The sequence below is a fragment of the Pelophylax lessonae genome, assembly GCF_965119305.1.
Source record: "Pelophylax lessonae genome assembly, chromosome: 5".
Lineage (NCBI taxonomy): Eukaryota > Metazoa > Chordata > Amphibia > Anura > Ranidae > Pelophylax > Pelophylax lessonae.
Genome location: NC_138772.1, coordinates 466,012,424 through 466,034,451, shown reverse-complemented (window position 1 = coordinate 466,034,451; position 22,028 = coordinate 466,012,424). Strand labels below are relative to the sequence as shown.

The following is a 22,028-nucleotide window of genomic DNA, read 5'->3' as shown; positions in this document are numbered from 1 at the left end:
AAAGATCTGCTCCACTAGTGATGTATCCAGTGTATGGTTCAAACATAGGGAGCGTTGTGTAAATCAAAGTATTTGCTGCAAACATGGTAAAACAATACCATGCATTCTATATGTGGCTAATGTAAATGGAATGAGGTATATCTCTGCTGTTTAGCTGGTTATAGATATATTTGGTTAATGATAAGTAACCATAGCAACCCAGATTTCAGAAAACCACTGTTTATTCAAGCATGATTTAAAAAATACTCAGGTATGTTAGCAACAAGGGATATGTTGTGGTCACCATTACTTCTAAAAGCAATGTCAAAGAAGTGATTTTAGCGCTAATTTTTTGATTTATTTTTACTAGTGGCTGGGGATGAGAACCCATCCTTTTACGGACTTGGCCCAAATTTGACCCAAATCGTCCAGTTCACACTTCCCCCCTGAATTACCAGCTATGTAGTGTATGCAAACAATTAGCTAGGGGTTCTGGGAAACATCGCTGACCATGTTTGAATAATAACATCACCAAGGACACTCTGTACTTTTGCATACATTACAGCAGTGCCCGGGGATCTATGACTTAGCAGCAGGAGTAGTGCAGGGAGACATCATTGGGTGGCTGGTTGTTGTCGTGGTGGGAAGACATTGTCAGATGACAGGTTGCCATGCTTGACAATGGATTTACACTGCTGGACGATTTGATTGATTTACAACAATTCAAATGCATTATTCCCAATGCACACGTTCCTGTAGAAATGGCTGTGCATATAAGTGGGTGCTGAAGCAACCACCGGCTGGAACCATGAATAGTCAGAGCAAGAGAATGTCACCAGCACAGCATGGATCTCCAAAACGAGTCCAAAGCTTTATTCAGCAACCAAATCGTTACAGCAGATAGCAATGTTTTGGAGCTTGCCAGGACCCCTCCATCAGGCATGTAACAACATATTACATGCCTGATGAAGGGGTCCTGTGGGGCTCCGAAACATTGCTATCTGCTGTAATGATGTGATCGCTGAATAAAGCTTTGGACCAGTTCTGGAGATCAATGGTGTGCTGGTGACATTCTCTTTCTCTAATTTACAACAATGAGACATTAACTATTTGTTTGCTATTAAACGACTTTTCATTTAGTGGGTGCAAGGTGCAATATCCCAAAAAAGGGATTTGTGGGGGCAAGGGGTTTTAAAAGGAATCTTGAATGAGAACAGGGGTACATTAGTATAATTTATTATGCATTCTCAAAAAAAAGTGAAAAGTAAACACATCCAGACCGTGAAAAAGTTATTTGATAGCAAAAAAAGAAAAACGAAAATATTGTTCCCTGATATAAATCAAATATTAATCAGATCGTCAAGTGTAGTGATTAGGGATGATCGAACGGTTCGGGTCGACCATCGGTTTGACCCGAACATTGGATGTTCGATATTCGGCCGAATACCAAACTTTTTGCGGTAAAAGTTCGGTATTCGGCCACCAGAACCGCCCAAAATGCACTGGGACAGGAACTGGGCTTTAAAAGCCAGTGATTGGCCCAGAAACGTCAGCAAAAGCCAATGAGGGGGCAGGAGTCTCCTAGGAACGTGATTGGAGTGACTACGGGGACCAGAGGCCAATCAGGAGTGAATACGCCCCACAGTATATAAGATAGCCCCGCCTAAACCCTAGCACAGTGATACATAGCCTGTTGAAGAGAGTGGAAGCATTTCTCTGACTCCTGCTTTGCTACACTACATTTTCTGCATAAACGAGTGGTTCTAAAGCTCCATATAGCAGAATTGCATTCAGCTCACAGCCAGTGTAGTTAGATACAGCGATTGTGCTGGTTTTTTGAGTTACAAAAAAAAAAATAAAAAAAATTTAAGGGACAGTGTCAATCTTCTGCTCTATGGAGCTTTTTATTTAGTGTGAGGAAAGGGATATCTAGTGTAGTTAGGGAACTTTGTACTACAGTAGTTAGATGTAATAATTGAGTTTCTGTAGGGAAAGTGAAAGTGTGAGGGTCCTGTGTAGTGAGCACGTTGCACAGTGCTGCTGATTTGATATATCTACAGCAGGTATACGTGCTTGCTAGGCAGCAAAATACAGTGACAAATTAACGCCTGTTCTTGAAAGCGTTAGGTCCACTGTACAAAAGGCTTTGCTACTGTGCGTGACACGCATCTGCTGTGTTGTATTCAGCGACAACTGTGGGTCGCATAGCAGTGTGCGTTTTTCACCGCACACAGTTGCCAACGCCTCAGTGACAACTTAACGCCTGTTGTTCAAAGCGTTAGGTCCACTGTGCAAAAGGCTTTGCAACTGTGCGTGACACGCATCTGCTGTGCTGTATTCAGCGACAACTGTGGGTCGCATAGCAGTGTGCGTTTTTCACCGCACACAGTTGCCAACGCCTCAGTGACAACTTAACGCCTGTTGTTCAAAGCGTTAGGTCCACTGTGCAAAAGCCTTTGCAACTGTGCGTGACACGCATCTACTGTGCTGTATTCAGCGACAACTGTGGGTCGCATAGCAGTGTGCGTTTTTCACCGCACACAGTTGCCAACGCCTCAGTGACAACTTAACGCCTGTTGTTCAAAGCGTTAGGTCCACTGTGCAAAAGGCTTTGCAACTGTGCGTGACACGCATCTGCATTGCTGTATCCAGTGACAACTGTGGGTCGCATAGCAGTGTGCGTTTTTCACCGCACACAGTTGCCAACGTCTCAGTGACAACTTAACGCCTGTTGTTCAAAGCGTTAGGTCCACTGTGCAAAAGGCTTTGCTACTGTGCGTGACACATCTGCTGTGCTGTATCCAGCGACAACTGTGGGTCACATAGCAGTGTGCGTTTTTCACCGCACACAGTTGCCAACCCCTCAGTGACAAATATGCCTGGTAGACCAAGAAAAGGCATACGTGGCCCTGCTGCGGAAAGGGGCACAGCTTCTAGGGTGTCTAGAGGCAGGGGTGGATGTGGTGGTCAGTCCTCAGCCAGGCCACCATTTGGATTGTTCTCCGGCAGTGGCCAAGCTATACGTCCACAGTATGTACAGGAGGTGGTGGACTATATGACCAAACCCTCATCATCGGCATCATCTGCAACTACAGTGACCCAGGCAGAGAAAAGTGGTCAGTCTTCTGAAGTTGTCAGAACAAATACAGATGAGTCCATGTCCACCTCACGTCCTCCCTTAGACCCAACTTCAGACATGGCAGAGGAGTCAGCTGAACTGTTTGACCACAGTGTCGGCCATCTACTCTGATGCCTGATGCTCAGTCCTTTATGGAGTCTGATGTTGGGTCTGAGTTTGAGGAGGAGGCAGAGCTAACAAGAGGGGAGAGCAGACGGCCCGCTCCATCTAAGGCCGCACCTGTTGTCTCCCGGGCCAGGCCTGATGCTCAGTCTTTGATGGAGTCAGATGTTGGGTCTGAGGTTGAGGAGGAGGCAGAGCAAGCAAGAGGGGAGAGCAGACGGCCCGCTCCATCTAAGGCCGCACCTGTTGTCTCCCAGGCCAGGCCTGATGCTCAGTCCTTGATGGAGTCAGATGTTGGGTCTGAGGTTGAGGAGGAGGCAGAGCAAGAAAGAGGGGAGAGCAGATGGCCCGCTCCATCTAAGGCCGCACCTGTTGTCTCCTGGGCCACTATACACACCTCTTCTTGCTGGGCCTTTTTTGAGACATCCCATGCAGACAAAACAGTTGCGATCTGCAAGATTTGTAAGAAGGGTATAAAACGTGGCAAAATGTCAACCACCTGGGTACAAGCTGCCTAAACAGGCATTTGACAACCCACCATTCCTGGCCCTGCTATAGTCACTCGTCACCTGTTGGCAGCCTCCACTGACAGGGATGATGATATAGCAGGCAGTGTCGCATCTACCTCCAGCACACCACCAGCTGTAACATCTAGACGCCAAATTTCGATTCCACACAGGCTATTCTATGTCTCAGGCCAAAAGGTGTCACGCAGTGTTGCAGCTTGTGTGTCTAGGGGACAGGCAGCACACTGCCCCTGAGATTCTTGGGGCTATGCAGGCACAGGCCCAGAGGTGGTTGGCACCACGCCAGCTGCAGCCAGGGATGGTGGTTACTGATAATGGATCAAACCTCCTGGCCGCCCTTCGTCAGGGAAAGTTAACCCATGTGCCATGCCTGGCGCATGTCCTGAATCTCATGGTACAGCGGTTTTTGAACTCGTACCCGGGAATGCAGGATGTGCTAAGGATGGCAAGAAGGGTGTGCAGTCACTTCAGGCGGTCGTACAGTGCCACTGCACGTTTGGCCAAAGTGCAGCGCGAGTTTCACCTGCCGGTACACCGCCTCGTCTGTGACATGCCCACCCGCTGGAACTCCACCTTGGCTATGCTGCAGCGCCTGTACACGCAGCAGAGGGCCCTCAATGAATATCTATGCGAGTACGGCACCAGCACTGGCTCTGCGCGCCTGGGCTTCTTTTCACCACGGCAGTGGCTTTTGATTAAGGATGCATGCGCTGTCCTCTCGCCATTTGAGGAGGCCACAAGGATGGTCAGCCGGGACAGCGCATGCATCAGTGACACCCTACCGGTACTGTTTTTGTTGGAGCACACTCTGCGTGGCATTATGGACAGGGCACTGGAGGCAGAGCAGCAGGAGGAAGAGGAGGACTTCCTTGCCTCTCAAGGCCCCCTTTATCCTGAGAATCCTGACCCCATTATGCCTAGCTCCCAGAGGCCCGAGCAGGATCCAGGGGTGGAAGAGGAGGAGGACGATTCTGTGGGAACTTTTGCAGGGTTTGAGGAGGAGGAGGAAGACATGCAGCAATCTGCAAGGCCTAGTTTGACTCCCTCGGGACACTTTGGAGTAGTGCGTGGCTGGGAGGAGGAGGAGCCCGTTCAAGATAATGTCGTTTTGAGTGACCATCGAACGAGACTCTCCACCGACTCAGTCGACCGTTTAACATTCATTAAAATGAATCAGTCGTGGATATCAAGCTTTGATGCACCTGATGCAGACCTTGTAGACTAGGCTATCTTTGTGATGTGGCTGCTGAGCCTCAGTTTAAGCCTGGACCATGGTGCCACCCTCAAACCCTCCTCTCATTCTCTTTACGTTCACAGAACCTCATTTTGGTTATAACAAAAATACCATGTTTGCGCACCTGTTCCACAGGTGCACACCTTTACAATTTTTGGGCCTCCTTCAACACCAGCTCTTTGGGGTTACGGTGCGGAGGCTATGCTAAAAAAAAATTACCATGTTTGCGAACCTGTTCCACAGGTGCACACCTTTACAATTTTTGGGCCTCCTTCAACACCAGCTCTTTGGGGTTACGGTGGGGAGGCTACGCTAAATAAAAACTACCATGTTTGCGAACCTGTTCCACAGGTGCACACCTTTATAATTTTTGGGCCTCCTTCAACACCAGCTCTTTGGGGTTACGGTGGGGAGGCTATGCTAAACAAAAACTACCATGTTTGCGAACCTGTTCCACAGGTGCACACCTTTACAATTTTTGGGCCTCCTTCAACACCAGCTCTTTGGGGTTATGGTGGGGAGGCTCCGCCAACACCAAAACTACCATGTTTGCGCACCTGTTCCACAGGTGCACACCTTCATAATTTTTACGCCTTCTTCAACACCAGCTCTTTGGGCTTACAGTGGTATGGCTCCGCCAACACCCAAACAACAATTTTTGCGCACCTGTCACACAGATGCATATCATTGTAATTTTTTTCCTTAAAAAGGCTATTATTGCCTTCATGACCAGCACTTTCATAGGGATATGGTGTCAAGGCATCGTTGGCACTACCAAAGGCCCAATTTTTAAGCATCCTTTACTTCTATTCAAAGTCAAGAGACAACAGTATTCATCCAAAACATCTCTAATCTTGTTCACTCTGCACTACATTGTGGCCCCTACCCCTAACCCTAACCCTCAATGTATCCATACATATATGTCTGTTTCTTGTGAGAATTCAAGTTAAAGTGCACCAAACACCATTTTACATGAAATAAAGTGCAACTACATACATCTTTGGACTTCTTGAAAACATTTGGTAATAATAGCCCCATTGTGGAAATACACCCGTTAATTATATGCACATTTAAAGAGACAGCACCTTTTTCCAAAAAAAACTCTAATCTTGTTCCCAGTGCACTGCATTATGTCCCCATCATACACATTGGCTGTGCCGTTGATTAGGAGCAAAAGAAAGGTGCGGTTAAGCAAAAAAGTTATTTTTGAAAGTTTGGTATGCTATAATTCTGGTTCTGGACATGCTACAGAGCTGAAACTTCACAGGTACACCCTTTAGACCCCCCAGACACTAAATACAAAGAAATCTCTTTTTTTTTTTTTTTTTTTTTAATTTTTTCAATAATTGCCTCTCTATCAAAAACGACAATTTTTAAGAACTTTTTTTTTGTGTGATTAATAGTCCCTGGGGCATGACCCAGAACCCTAGGCACTTTTTAGGGGCATTTATTGGGTTTTAGGGCTTCAAAATTGTGTTTTTTGATTAACGAAGTTCGGGTCCCATTGATTTCAATGGGGTTCTGAAATCCGAACCGAACTTTCTGGAAGTTCGGGTGTTCTGGTCGAACCGAACTTTTCAAAAGTTCGATCATCCCTAGTTATGATATGAATCAGTTGTCAATCAAGATGACTCCAACCAGATGATTTTCCCCCTCACCACCATAAGGACCCATCTCCAGAAGATGTTTCCCTGTCACTCTATGGCCACTGAATGATAAAGCTGCAGTAATGTAAACAGCGGTAGGAATCCTGATTCAGTGTCGGTTTACATTGGTGCGATGCGGGAACCCTGAAAATCCACTGTGGGTTCCCACATGGCATCAGACTCACAGGCAGTTCACACTGCCATATGCAAACTGCTGGGAGTGTCAATACAAAGTTAATGACGACCCAAGATTAGTTTGCATATTGCAGTGCGAACTGTCAATTCGGACAGGATACGGATCACATACTGTAGGTGGGAACACCCATGTGATTCGATTCTGGTACAGACCAAAAGTAAGGTCCTGCATGACTTTGGTCCAAATGCGATGTGAATTCAGCCATACAATCTGTATGGCTGAATTTGCATCACACAGACATCGCATGTGATTTGCACAGCAGTGCGGTGCAATACTAATGCAATGTCTAACATCGCTATAATATGAACCGGCACTCAATGTCAAATATGGTCAATGATCAAAATATATAAAAAAATATGGTCAGTGCTGGGAATCTGTCAATTAGTGGCAGTAGTGTTGGCGAGGAAATATTGTCATTGTGGATTTGCATCACTGTACAAAGTAATTACTGATAGATTTACAGCAGGGGAAATTATTAACCACTTTACTACCAGTCACGTAACCTCTACGTCGGCTGACTTTGAGTGGTTATACCGGGATGATGCCTCTAGCTAGAGGCATCATCCCGGTACCGTTGTTTGAAGCCGACGGTCGGCTTTCCGTCGGTAACGATCGATGCGGCTCGGGAGCCGCTCGATCGTTACCCGGGGGGCGGGAGGGGACGTCCCCCCCCTCCCGCCGCCTTCCGCGGCTTTGCTCGGGGCTACCGTCCCACCGGGAGCCCCGAGCACCCAGCCGGCACGTCCGCCGGCTGGATGGAGTCCCGATGAATGCCGGAAACGGCATCGATCGGGTCTCCGATGACGTAACCCGGAGGCGGCGTCCATGACGTCACGTCCGGGTTACTGTGCTGCAAAAGGCGGCAGATTTGAAAAACGGCTGTATGCAAAAATGCCGTTTTCGGCGTTTTGCATACAGGGAAGTGTAGTGGAGGGGTCTAGGGTCTTTTAGACCCTCGATCCCTCCATAAAGAGTACCTGTCACGACATATTGCTGTCACCAGGGATGTTTACATTGCTTGTGACAGCAATAAAAGTGATCAGATTTTTTTTTTTTTTAAAAACCTGTAATAAAGTTTAAAAAAAAAGAAAAAATAAATAGGAAAAAAAAAAAAAAAAAATTTAGCCGTCCCCGTCACCGTTAGCTCGCGCACAAAAAAAAACGTATACGCAAGTCGAGCCGCAAATGAAATCGCTGTTCAAACCACACATGTGAGGTATCGCCGCGATCGCCAGAGCGTGGGCAATAATTAAAAAAAAAGAGCTACACTCTAACTCTAAACTGGTAACCGTTAAATAAATTTAAAGCGTCGCAGATTGAGATCTCTATTGACCGTAGTTTGTCGCCATCCCACGGGGGGGCGCAATTTTAAACCGTAACATGTTTGGTATCTATTTACTCGGCGTGACATCATCTTTCACAATATACAAAAAAAAATGGGCTAACTTTACTGTTTAGTATTTTTTAAATGCAGTGAAATGTGATTTTTCAAATTTTTTCCAAAAAAATGGCGTTTTAAAGACCGCTGCGCAAATACCGCGTGACAAAAAATTTTGCAATGACCGACATTTTATTCTCCAGAGTCTTTGCTAAAAAAATATATATAATGTTTGGGGGTTCTAAGTAGTTTTCTAGGAAAAAATACTGGTTTTAACTTGTGAACAAAAAGTGTCCGAAATAGGGCTGGGGCTAAAGTGGTTAAGGACTATATTGTATTGTTCCGTAAAAGCATGAGCAGCTTTTAGACATCCCACAAGCATGGTATTTGAAGGATTTGTGTATTTTCTATGTTTTTTTTTAACCACTTAAGCCCCGGAGGATTTGGCTGCTAAACGACCAGGGGGTATTTTGCGATTCGGCACTGCGTGACTTTAACAGACAATTGCGCGGTCGTGCGACGCTGTACCTAAACGAATTTGGCGTCCTTTTTTTCCCACAAACAGAGCTTTCTTTTGGCGGTATTTGATCACCTGTGCGATTTTTTGATCACGAGCTATAAACAAAAAAAGAGCGTCAATTTTGCAAAAATAGCAATATTTTTCCCTTTTTTTTATATGAAATTCCCCCCCAAAAAAATGTAAAAATCAACATTTTTTAACATTTTCGGCCAATTTGTTTTATGCTACCTATGTTTGGTAAAAAAAATTGCAAAAAGCGTATTTTGATTGGTTTGCGCAAAAGTTATTGCGTTTACTAACAAAGGGAAAGATTTTTGTCATTTTTGTTGTTGTTTTTTTTAACGCGTAATGGCGGCGATCTGCGATTTTTTTTGCGGTACTGCGACATTGCGGCGGACAGATCGGACCCTTGACTGACATTTTTGACACTTTTGGGGTTACCAGTGACATTTCTACAGTAATCAGTGCTATATATATGCACTGTTACTGTAAAAATACACTGGTAGTGAAGGGGTTAACTTTATTTGAGAGGGAGGGGCTGTGTGTGTCCCTAGGGGCGTGATTCTTACTGTGATTGGCTGTGGCTTCAGCTGTATGCAGAGTGATCAACGGATCTACATAGTAGATCCATATGATCAGCTCTCATACAGAGGGGAGAATGACAGGCAGCTTGTTTACACAAGCTGCCTGACTTTCTCCCTCTCCCCCGCCGATCGCAGAGTGGCCGGCGGACATCGGGTCCGCCGGTCACACGCGCGGGGGGGTCCGTGACCACGCGGGAGCGGGAGCGCGCCTCCGGCGGCGCGCGCTCGCTCCCTAGACCCTCACAAGCTAGTGACGTAGCCCTACGTCACTTTGCCTGTGAGGGGCTGACCGCCGACGTAGATCGGCGTGTGGCGGTCGGCAAGTGGTTAACCATTTGACATCTGGAAGATTTTTTGCCTTTTGCCACTACATTATTTTAACTGACAATTGCACGGCCCTGAAACACTGTACACAAATACAATTTTTATATTATTTTTTTCTTTCAAACTGAGCTTTCTTTTCGTAATGGATTACCACTGGATCTTTTTTTTTTTTGCGTTATAAACGAAAGACCAAAAATTTTGTAAAAAAACAATGTTTTTTACTTTCTGCTATAAAACATATCCAATAAAACTATTTAAAAAAAATCTAATTTCTTCATAAATTTAGGCCAATGGGGATTCTGCAACATATTTGTGGTAAAGTAAATTCTCAATGAGTGCATATTGACTGGTTTGCACAAAAGTTATAGCGTCTACAAACTATGGAATATATACTGGAATTTCTATTTTTCTACTAGTAATGGCAGTGATCAGGGACTTATAGTGGGACTGTGATAGTATTGCAGGCAATATGACACTAACTGAAACTTTCGACACTTTGTGGAAACCAGTGACACTAATACAGTGATCAGTGCTAAAAACACTGGCTGGGAAGGGGTTAGCATCTAAGGTAATCAAGGGGTTAATTGTGTGCCTAACAGTGTTTACTGTGTGCTGTTTTTACTAAGGGATGTGCCAGTTTTTATTCCCTGCTTCGCAGGGAAACAAAAGCCAGCACATCCCCACTGACAGAACAGAGCTCTATATTGTGTACATTCACAGATCTCTGTCCTGTCATCCTCTTTGCCGATCTGTGGGTGCCAGTGGGTGCCAGTGGGTGCGTCCCCTGCCCAGAAGTGCTGAATCAGGTGTTCTATGCATCCCTGTGCAGGCAGTCCTATACTTGTCAATTGGGACACAGCAGCTGCATGAACACAGCTGCTGCTCTCAATATCACATCCATGCAGATACAGATGCTAGTCCACATGGATGTCATATTGGAAGCAACATCTGTGTCCGTGCACCCACTGGTCTCAATTGACAACTATGGGTCTGCCTGCATGGGGATGCACAGAACACCTGTGCATCCCTGTGCCGTATACACGGTCCTCATAAAGAACATGGATGCATACGCCTCATCTGAACAAGTCCTTAGCCTAGAAAAAGACCAGAAAAAAATAACTGATTTTGTCTTCCATAGACTTAAATAGGGTTTGTGGACTTTCCGCTGGGTTTGCGAAATTTGGCTTAAACCAAAACAGGTAAGGCCAGGTTTGCTTATTCCTACTAGCAGGGCTGGCCCAAGACATTGTGCTGCCTGGGTCCGAGAATGAAATGCTGCCCCCCCCCCAAAAAAAAAATTCACGCCCTCCAAGAGGCCCCCACATTCTATAGGACTATGAAAGCAGTCAGAGGGGTGTGAGTGTGTACGGAGTGACAGCAGGAGCAGGACAGAGCAGTAGACACTGGGCAGATGAGCACACCAGGCTTTCTACTGTCTATAGTGCCACAGTGCCCTGCAGGGCTGGCGGCATGGTACAGAAGAACGCAGGGTGGCGGACATGGTACAGGAGAATGCAGGGCTGCGGGCATGGTATAGGAGAATGCAGTGCTGCGGACATGGTACAGGAGAATGCAGGGCTGCGGGCATGGTACAGAAGAACGCAGGGTGGCGGACATGGTACGGGAGAATGCAGGGCTGCAGACATGGTACAGGAGAATGCAGTGCTGCGGGCATGGTACAGAAGAATGCAGGGCTGTAGGCATGGTACAGGAGAATGCAGTGCTGTGGGCATGGTACAGGAGAATGCAGTGCTGCGGGCATGGTACAGAAGAATGCAGGGCTGTAGGCATGGTACAGGAGAATGCGGGGCTGCGGGCATGGTACAGAAGAATGCGGGGCTGCAGGCATGGTACAGGAGAATGCGGGGCTACGGGCATGGTACAGGAGAATGCAGGGCTGCGGGCCTGGTACAGAAGAATGCAAGGCTGCGGGCATGGTACAGGAGAATGCGGGGCTGTGGGCATGGTAAAGGAGAATGCGGGACTGTGGGCATGGTACAGGAGAATGCGGGGCTGTGGGCATGGTGCAGGAGACGGACATGGTACAAGAGAATGCGGGGCTGTGGGCATACTACAGGAGATGCAGTGCTGTGGGCATGTACCATGCCCGCAGCACTGCATCTTCTGCAGTATGCCTGCAGCCCCGCATAATGGCAGGTAGTGTGCAGTCTCACTTACCTGTTCCTAAAGGGCGCCTTAGGATTTAAAAATGGCGCCGCCCGGCGCCACACGTCAACACGTCCGCGGCCGGCCTGACATGCACACTGCGCATGCGACGCCGCCGCCGCTCGGGAGAGCTAATACATGTTCGGCTATTCCCGGAAATAGCCGAACTTTTAGGTGCTTTGCCGAGCGGCGGCGGCGCATGCGCGGTGTGCATGTCGGGCCAGCCGCGGACCTTTTTTTTTTTTTTTTTTTTTTGCGATAGGCGAAGAAGAGAAGAGGCGGCCGGGGGCCCATGGTCCCACCGGGACCCATGGTAGGGCCGGCCCTGCCTACTAGTGATGAGCAAAATGGATAAGCATTCAGATGTTGAATCTAAACGATGGAAGTCAAATCTTAGAAATCTGTAATGGCCATTTTATAGGCTAATAGACAAGGGGTTGAATGTGAAACAAAGGGCATGGGAAGCTTGTCGTGGGAGACATGTCCCACTGCGAAAGCAATTTGTTAAAAATTCTGTTTGGCCGGAAGCTTAATGCTAAGAATATATATAGAGAAACATAAAAAATAAAACATTTCTAAACCACTTTAAGACTGGACTGTTTCACTCCCTTTCTGCCCAAGCCATTTTTCATATTTCAGCACTGTCACACTGTGAATGACTATTGCTAAGTCATGCAACATTGTACCCAATATAATTTTTTTTTTTTTTTTCTTGAGCCAGATAGTGCTTTCTTCTAATGGTATTGGGTTTTTTATTTTTTGCTTTATAAAGGAAAAAAGACTGAAAATGTTGAAAAAAGTTTTACTTTCTGATATAAAACTTTGCAAATAAATAATCTTTCTTCATAAATTTAGACCCAAATGTATTCTGCTACATTCCTTTAGCAAAGAAAAAAAATTGGTTGTATATTATTTAGTCTATGTGAAAGAAGAGTGTACAAAGCATGGTGTACTATATAAATCAACTATCTATCTATCTATCTATCTATCTATCTATCTATCTATCTATCTATCTATCTATCTATCTATCTATCTATCTATCTATCTATCTATCTATCTATCTATCTATCTATCTATCTATCTATCTATCTATCTATCTATCTATCTATCTATCTACCGTATATACTCGAGTATAAGCCGAGTTTTTCAGTACATTTTTTTGTGCTGAAAACGTCCCCCTCGGCTTATACTCGAGTCAAGGAAAAAAAAAAAAATCCCTGTCCGCTCCGACGGGCTTAAGCTTTAAAAATGGCGCCGCCCGTCGCATACATGTCACCGCGCACGCGCCACAGCCGCTCGTGTAATTTCGGCTATTCCCGGCCTCTCCCGAGCGGCGGAGGCCGGGAATAGCCGAAAGTATACGAGCGGCGGCAGGGCGTGCGCAATGACGTGCCGGCGCCGGGCGGCGCCATTTTTACAATGAAGGTGCCTCTGGAACAGGTAAGTGAAACAGCTTCACTACCTGCCATTATGCAGGGCTGCGGGCACACTACAAGGGATGCAGTGATGCGGGCATTGTCCACCTGTACCATGCCCACAGCACTGCATCTCCTGTAGTATGCCCACAACCCCGGATCCTCTTGTACCATGCCAGTACCCTGCATTCTCCTGTACCATGCCAGTACCCTGCATTCTCCTGCACCATGCCAGTACCCTGCATTCTCCTGTACCATGCCAGTACCCTGCATTCTCCTGTATCATGCCAGTACCCTGCATTCTCCTGTACCATGCCAGTACCCTGCATTCTCCTGCACCATGCCAGTACCCTGCATTCTCCTGCACCATGCCAGTACCCTGCATTCTCCTGCACCATGCCAGTACCCTGCATTCTCCTGCACCATGCCAGTACCCTGCATTCTCCTGTACCATGCCAGTACCCTGCATTCTCCTGCACCATGCCAGTACCCTGCATTCTCCTGCACCATGCCAGTCACCCTGCATTCTCCTGTACCATGCCCGCCGCCCTGCATTCTCACCCTAGGCTTATACTCGAGTCAATGATTTTTCCCATCTTTTTGTGGTAAAAGTAGGGGCTTATACTCGGGTCGGCTTATACTCGAGTATATACGGTATATATATATATATATATATATATATATATATATATATATATATATATATATATATATATATATATAAATAAAGAGTGACAATGGATCATTTGTGGGACTTTTTTTTTTTAAAGGAATTTATGTCCCTAAAAAGTTGGAAGTTGCTCCTTTAATGTTGGGCCCCTCTATGCATGTAGGCTTTGAAAAAGTCACATTTGTAAATATGCCGATGCTGTGTGAGAGAAATAAACTTGTTAAAAATTACAATGTATTTACTTTCATCACATTCTAAAGAATTGTGGCAAAAAATGACAATTTCGAAAAATGACAATGACAATTTTTCCAAAATTTTGGGGGTATTTATACTGCCCTGGCACATATATATATATATATATATATATATAAAAAACACACCTCCAAGATGACCGCTTCCTTGCTAAAGAAGCTGAGGGTAAAGGTGATGGACTGGCCAGAACTAAACCCTATTGAGCATCTGTGGAGCATCCTCAAACGGAAAACTTATTTACATAAATTAAACTGTATGATAAACTGTATAAGTCATGAAATTAAAGACTGCATAATTCACTTGGGATTAGTTGTCAATAAAACAGTATTATATTTGATACCCAATACCTTGTTCCCATAATCATTTTTCTCATTTAATAGCCAAGGACCATGGCCAACCCGCTATGTGAAGATGCTGTTTGGCCATCGAAGGGCCCTTTTTGCGTTGCTGACCAGGATCTTGCAGCTCTTGTGTCATCAGGTGAGCAACTATGGCTGAAGATACAGAATTAGGCCTGTACAGACAAATCCGGAACATTATGGAATGATTGATATAATGTTTATATACTGTATATACACTATATTGCCAAAAGTATTCGAACACCCCTCCAAATCCTTGGATTCAGGTGTTCCAATCACCTCCATGACCACAGGTGTATAAAATCAAGCACCTCAGCATGCAGGCTGCTTCTACAAACATTTGTGAAAGAATGGGTCGCTCTCAGGAGCTCAGTGAATTCAAGCATGGCACCGTGATAGGTTGTCACTAGGGATAATCGAACGGTTCAGGTCGACCATTAGTTCGACCCGAACATTGACTGTTCGAGGTTTGGCCGAATTTAGAACTTTTTGCTGAAAAAGTTTGGAATTCAGCAACCAGAACCGACCAAAATGCAATGGGCCAGGAAATGGGCTTTAAAAGCCCGTGATTGGACCAGAACCATCAGTAAAAGCCAATTGAGGGGGCAGGAGAATGCTAGGAATGTGATTGGAGTGACTAGGTGGTCCAGAGGCCAATCATTAGTGAATACGCCCCCCGGTATATAAGATAGCCCTGCCAAATTTCTACCATTTTAATACAGGGATGTGGAAGAGAGTGGAAGCAGTTCTGTTACTTCTGCTTCAAAAGTGTCATTTAGCAATTATTAGTGTGAGGAAAGGGATATCTAGTGTAGTTAGGGTGCTATTTTCCACATTAGTTAGCTTCAAAAATCTAGTTTCTGTAGGGAAAGTGTTACGTGCCAGGGTGACCCAAGGGTGTAGTGTAGGGTGAACTGACACTGACTGCTATGGCAGGGTGACCAAACCTTTCCATTTCAGGGTGACCGCTATAGAGAAAAGATTGTTTCTCTTCAAGGACTTATAGAGCAGCGATATGGCTTCTCGCCGGTCAGCCTGCTTTTTGCTGCAGGCGTTTATAGGGCTTTTTTGAGGACATGTTTGGAGTCAGGCATGACATCTGAACTTGTGTATAGGGGTATATATACACACACATGTATGTATATATACACCTACACATATATAGGTGTGAAGATAGCAGAACCCTATGCTTGCGCTAATGAAATAATTAACAGGCATATGGCTCTGCTCCTATCACACCTATATATGTGTATAATACACATAAGTGTGTATGTATATATACCCCTATACAGAAGTTCAGATGTTTTGCCTGCCTCCAAAGACCCCAAAAAATGCCCAAAAAAACGCCTGCGCCCAAAAAAAAAAAAAAAAACGCCCAGGTGTGTTATTGCAGGCGTTTTTTTTTTGGACATTTTTTTGGGGTCTTTGGAGTCAGGCATGACATCTGAACTTGTGTATAGGGGTATATATACACACACATGTATGTATATATACACATATATAGGTGTGAAAATAGCAGAACCCTATGCTTGCGCTAATGAAATAATTAACAGGCATATGGCTCCGCTCCTATAACACCTATATGTGTGTATGTGTATAATACATATAAGTGTGTGTGTATATATACCCCTATACACAAGTTCAGATGTCATGCCTGACTCCAAAGACCCCCAAAAAATGTCCAAAAAAAACGCCTGCTGTGATGGTGTTCACCATCACTGGAATTTAAGGACAGATGGGTGAGGGGTTGAATTGCTTCATTTTTGTCAGCAAGGTCAATTGTTCCCTTTGCCATGAGGTTTCTGAGCAGGACCTAATATGGTCATCCCAGGAAGTTCTGAGGAGCCGGACTGTCTGGGGGTGGCTCCCCATTCAACTATTGTCAGGTGGGCTAATGCTAATGACCGCCCCTGTTGTCTGCTAAGGGAGGTATTGACACAGAGTAATGTGTATTCAGGGCTCGTTAGACAACCATTGTTCTGTGTCTGACTATTGTGTACATTGATTGCCCCCTGGGGCTTCTGTCTCCTTGCATTGGTCAAAGTTATCTGACCAATCACTACTGACTCATTTTCAAGCCCTCATTTGCATTGGTCAAAGCTATCTGACCAATCCCTGTTGACTCATTTCAAGCCCTCATTTGCATGGATATAAAGTGTGCTGTGTTCTTCCAATAAATGGTCTTCCTGTTTGAACGTACATACAGCTTGCCTGGTGTTTTGTTCTAATGGATTCCGGACGGCACATAGCTGTAGTTCGGATCCCGGATCCTTGGTTGACCGAACCATCAGACGTTGCGATCGGCAAGCTGACTTACTAGAAACAAAGGAGTGTCGGGAGAGCAGACAGAGCGAGCAAGGGTCTCGTCACACCTGCAATAACACACCTGGGCGTTTTTTTTTTTTGGCGCAGGCGTTTTTTTGGGCATTTTTTTGGGGTCTTTGGAGGCAGGCAAAACATCTGAACTTCTGTAAAGGGGTATATATACACACACACACACTTATATGTATTACACACATACACATATATAGGTGTGAAAGGAGAGAAGCCATATGGGTGTTAATTATTTCATTAGCGCAAACATAGTGTTCTGCTACTTTCACACCTATATATGTGTAAGTGTATATATACATATAAGTGTGTGTGTGGCTTCTCTCCTTTCACACCTATATATGTGTATGTGTGTAATACATATAAGTGTGTGTGTGTGTATATATACCCCTTTACAGAAGTTCTGATGTTATGCCTGCCTCCAACAACCCCCAATAAATGCCCAAAAAAACGCTTGCTGCAAAACCGGCAAGGTGTGAAAATAGCGGAGCCATATCCCTGTTCTGGTTCTGGACATGCTACAGAGCTGAAATTTCACAGGTACACTTTTTAGACCCCCCAGACACCAAATCCAAAGAAATCTTTTTTTTTTTTCAATAATTTTTTAAATAATTGGCTCTCTATCAAAAATGACAATTTTTAATAACTTTTTTTTGTGTAATTAATAGTCTCTGGGGCATGACCCAGAACCCTAGGCACTTTTTAGGGGCATTTATTGGGTTTTAGGGCTTCAAAATGGGGTTTTTTGATTACCGAAGTTTGGGTCCCATTGATTTCAATGGGGTTCTGAAATCCAGGCCGAACTTTCTGGAAGTTCTAGTGTTCTGGTCGAACCGAACTTTTGAAAAGTTCGATCATTGCTAGTTGTCACCTGTGCAATATGTCCTTCCGTGAAATTTCTGTGCTATTAAAATATTTCATGGTCGACTGTTAGAGGTATTATAACAAAGTGGAAGCAACTGGGAACAGCAGCAACTCCACCACGAAGTGGTAGGTCACGAAGAATGACAGAGCGGGGTCAGCACATAGTGCACAGAAGCCACCAACTGTCTGCAGAGTCAATAGCTACAGACCCCCAAACTTCGTGTGGCCTTCAGATTAGCACAACAGCAATGTGTAGGGAGCTTCATAGAATGGGTTTCCATGGCAGAGCAGCTGCATCCAAGCCTTACATCACCAAGTGCAATACAAAGCATCGGATGCAGTGGTGTAAAGCACACCGCCACGGGACTCTAGCACAGTGGAGACGTGTTCTCTGGAGTGACGAATCACACTTCTCTGTCTGGCAGTCCAATGTACGTGTCGGGGTTTGGCGGGTTGCCAGGAGAATGGTACTTGCCTGACTGCATTGTGCCAAGTGTAAAGTTTGGTGGAGGGGGGAATTATGGTGTGGGGATGTTTTTCAGGGGTTGGGCTTGGCCCCTTAGCTCCAGTGAAGGGAACTCTTAAAGATGTCAGCATAGCAAGACATTTTGGACATTTTCATGCTCCCAACTTTGTGGGAGGAGTTTGGGGATGGCCCCATCCTGTTCCAACATGACTGCACACCAGTGCACAAAGCAAAAAAGACATGGATGAGCGAGTCCTGACCTCAACCCGATAGAACACCTTTGGGATGAATTAGACTGCAAGCCAGGCCAGGCCTTCTTGTCCAGCATCAGTGCCTGACCTCACAAATGTGCTTCTGGAAGAATAGTCAAACATTCCCATAGACACTCCTAAACCTTGTGGACGGCCTTCCCAGAAGAGTTGAAACTGTTATAGCTGCAAAGGGTGGGCCAATTCAATATTGAACCCTACGGACTAAGACTGGGATGCCATTAAAGTTCATGTGTGTTTAAAGGCAGACGTCCCAATACTTTTGGCAATAGTGTGTGTGTTTGTGTGTAGTATGTGTGTTGTGTATGTGTGTGTGTTATGTATGTGTGTGTGTTGTGTATGTGTGTGTGTTGTATGTGTTTTGTGTGTTGTGTGTGTGTGTGTGTGTTGTGTGTGCTGTGTGTGTGTTGTGTGTGTGATGTAGGGCTCCTAAATTGTTCTAGAACAGATCCTCAATGATTGTTTGACCACACTCACTGATTATCTGGTTTCTCCTTGCATTATCAGCAAAAATAGGAATGGCGAGTTGTTCTTGTCCCTGCCCCCTCCTGGCCCTCACTTTATTATTGAAGCTGTCCATTATGATGAAGAAGTAGTAGCACATGTGCACAAAGGTAGAGTCAGATTGGCCACTGATTCTGGCTCTCTTTTCTAGTATGTGTCTTCCTGATATTTTGGGAAGCTGACCTCAGGAAAGGATTCAGGTATTTACACTAACTGCAATTCATATTATGATTAATAACTTTTAATAAATGCATAACTATAATAATTGATGTGTAAAAGTAGAGCGGGGTCAGTGGAAGGAAGGGAAGGCCGTCATCTAAGTGAATGCATTACAGTGCAAGGGACTGTGCTACATAATGCAAAGGGGGACATCGTATTTTACAGTCACATGACCAGTAGGTGTTTTTTTTTTTTTAGGGGAAATATAACATTTTAGCTCTGGGTCTTTATAGGCTGCAGAGTTTTGTTCTTGTTCACAAACCATTAGGATATTTCCTATTCCCCTCTTTAATTTTACAGTTTTGGTCAGATATTCACACGTCTTGTCCTGGTAATTTCAGACTCCGCTCCTGAAAGATGCACATATAGTGGGACTTGCTGCTTTCTCAGTCCATTTACATGAGTGTCGGACGTCGCTGACTCCCCCAGGTTCTGATGCCTCCTCATTGGACAAGTTCTGGGAAGCTCTGCTTAACTCTCAGTGTTCAGGATCTCTTCCTGTAGTCCTCAGGTGAGCTTACAAACTGCTCAGAGCAGGGGAAGTGCTGAGTACAATTTACTGCATGGAATCCACATGATCAGAACCATTGTATTGTGTGTGTGTGCAAGTCCATTGTATCACAGCCCTGTACCTGCTGTTATATCTGCCACCTTATCTAAGCATGTAATGTCACGCATTGCCTAAACCACCAATTTTACTAAAGGGGATCATGTCTCAGACCCTTCATTTCCATAGAAGATTTTATGTGCATTGAATGTATTTTTTGGCATGTTATTTACTTGTGAAAGCCTTCCCTGCTTAGTTATCCTATTTATCGGCGTGTAACACACACAGACGTATAACACGCACCTTAATTTTAAGAGAGACGTTTCAGGAAAAAAACTTTAATTTTAAATAAAGAACTTTGAAGCAAAATAAAGGTCAGTGTCCATCAACGCAGCCTGATCAGTGCCCATCTGCAGCCTCACCATTGCCCATCAATGCAGCCTGATCAGTGCCCATCTGCAGCCTCACCATTGCCCATCAATGCAGCCTGATCAGTGCCCATCTGCAGCCTAACCATTGCCCATCAATGCAGCCTGATCAGTGCCCATCTGCAGCCTCACCATTGCCCATCAATGCAGCCTGATCAGTGCCCATCTGCAGCCTAACCATTGCCCATCAATGCAGCCTGATCAGTGACCATCTGCAGCCTCACCATTATGATGGTGACTCTCAGACAAACCTGTGGACGGTGAGCTTGCAGTGTATGATCCATTGTTGGGGAGAGAGAGGAGAGGAACCATTAAAGGAGCCATTATAAGAGGTTGTATTCAATCCATCCATCCGGCTAAGGGATATCCTATAATATCCTATATGCCAAGAGGTTGCATTCAATCCATCCATCCGGCCAAGGGATATCATATCTGCTTAAAGTTCATTTATATCCTGAATTTGGTGAGTGCATCCCCATAGGGGGATTTTTTCCTGAAGAGCACTTGGGCACTTATGTGGTTTTGAGCACCTTTCCAGCACTTTAGTTTCTTTGGAGGAAACCTTCTTGGACTGCACCTTATTATATATTATGCACTTTGTATATGGTTACACCAGGGACACATGATGTGATATTTTTTTACACTTTAATATTTATTGATTTTTTGATGATCACGAATGCACTTTATCTTATGAGTTTTAGTATTTTAATATTTGGTCACAGTCACTTGGATATATTTATTTTTATGGTTTTTTGTATATACACTTTTAGCACTGTATACATAGGTTTTTTACCTGTTAGCGCTGCCTTATATGAATTTTAGCTTTTTCTGGTATTTTACCCAGTGAGCAGCAGCTTCAGGTTTTAATATTTAATATTTTATTTTTTATCTTCACTATTTATACATCACAGCGCGGGTATTAATATTGATTTTACAAGCCTCACCATTGCCCATTAATGTAGCCTGATCAGTGACCATCTGCAGCCTCACCATTGCCCATTAATGTAGCCTGATCATTGCCCATCTGCAGCCTCGTCATTGCCCATTATTGTAGCCTGATCATTGCCCATCTGCAGCCTCACCATTGCCCATTAATGTAGCCTGATCATTGTCCATCTGCAGCCTCACCATTGGCCATTAATGTAGCCTGATCATTGCCCATCTGCAGCCTCACCATTGCCCAATAATGCAGCCTGATCATTGCCCATCTGCAGCCTCACCATTGCCCATTAATGCAGCCTGATCATTGCCCATCAATGTAGCCTGATCAGTGCCCATCTGCAGCCTCGCCATTGCCCATCAATGCAGCCTTATCGGTGCCCATCTGCAGCTTGCCATTGCCCATCATTGCACCCTGATCAGTGCCCATCTGCAGCTTCACCATTTCCCATTAATGCAGCCTGATCATTGCCCATCTGCAGCTTCGCCGATGCCCATTAATGCAGCCTGATCAGTGCCCATCTGCAGCCTCGCCATTGCCCATCATTCCACCCTGATCAGTGCCCATCTGCAGCCTCACCATTTTCCATTAATGTAGCCTGATCATTGCCCATCTGCAGCCTCACCATTGCCCATTAATGCAGCCTAAACAGTGCCTATCTGCAGCTTCACCATTACCCATCAATGCAGCCTGATCAGTGCCTATCTGCAGCCTCGCCATTGCCCATCAATGCAGCCCGATCAGTGTCCAATCTGCAGCCTCGCCATTGCCCATCAATGCAGCCCGATCAGTGTCCATCTGCAGCCTCACCATTGCCCATAAATGCAGCCTGATCAGTGCCCATCTGCAGCCTCACCATTACCCATTAATGCAGACTAAACAGTGCCTATCTGCAGCCTAACAATTTATCCATTAATGCAGCCTGATCAGTGTCCATCTGCAGCCTCAGCATTGCCCATCAATTCAGCC

The 22,028-nt window shown here is 45.1% G+C and overlaps 1 protein-coding gene across 1 annotated transcript in view; it reads left to right on the top strand.

Annotated features, from left to right (window-relative positions):
• Positions 1 to 12,142: 12,142 nt before the first annotated feature.
• The window catches only part of LOC309555642 (Fanconi anemia group A protein-like), a gene marked incomplete at both ends in the record, with an annotated part of 83,788 nt that continues 73,902 nt past the window's right edge, over positions 12,143 to 22,028 (top strand). Inside the window, 3 exons of the mRNA XM_082257678.1 lie at positions 12,143 to 12,198; positions 14,513 to 14,612; positions 19,486 to 19,655. Of these exons, the coding sequence (XP_082113804.1) occupies positions 12,143 to 12,198; positions 14,513 to 14,612; positions 19,486 to 19,655 (326 nt within the window). The remainder of the gene's footprint in view (positions 12,199 to 14,512; positions 14,613 to 19,485; positions 19,656 to 22,028) is intronic.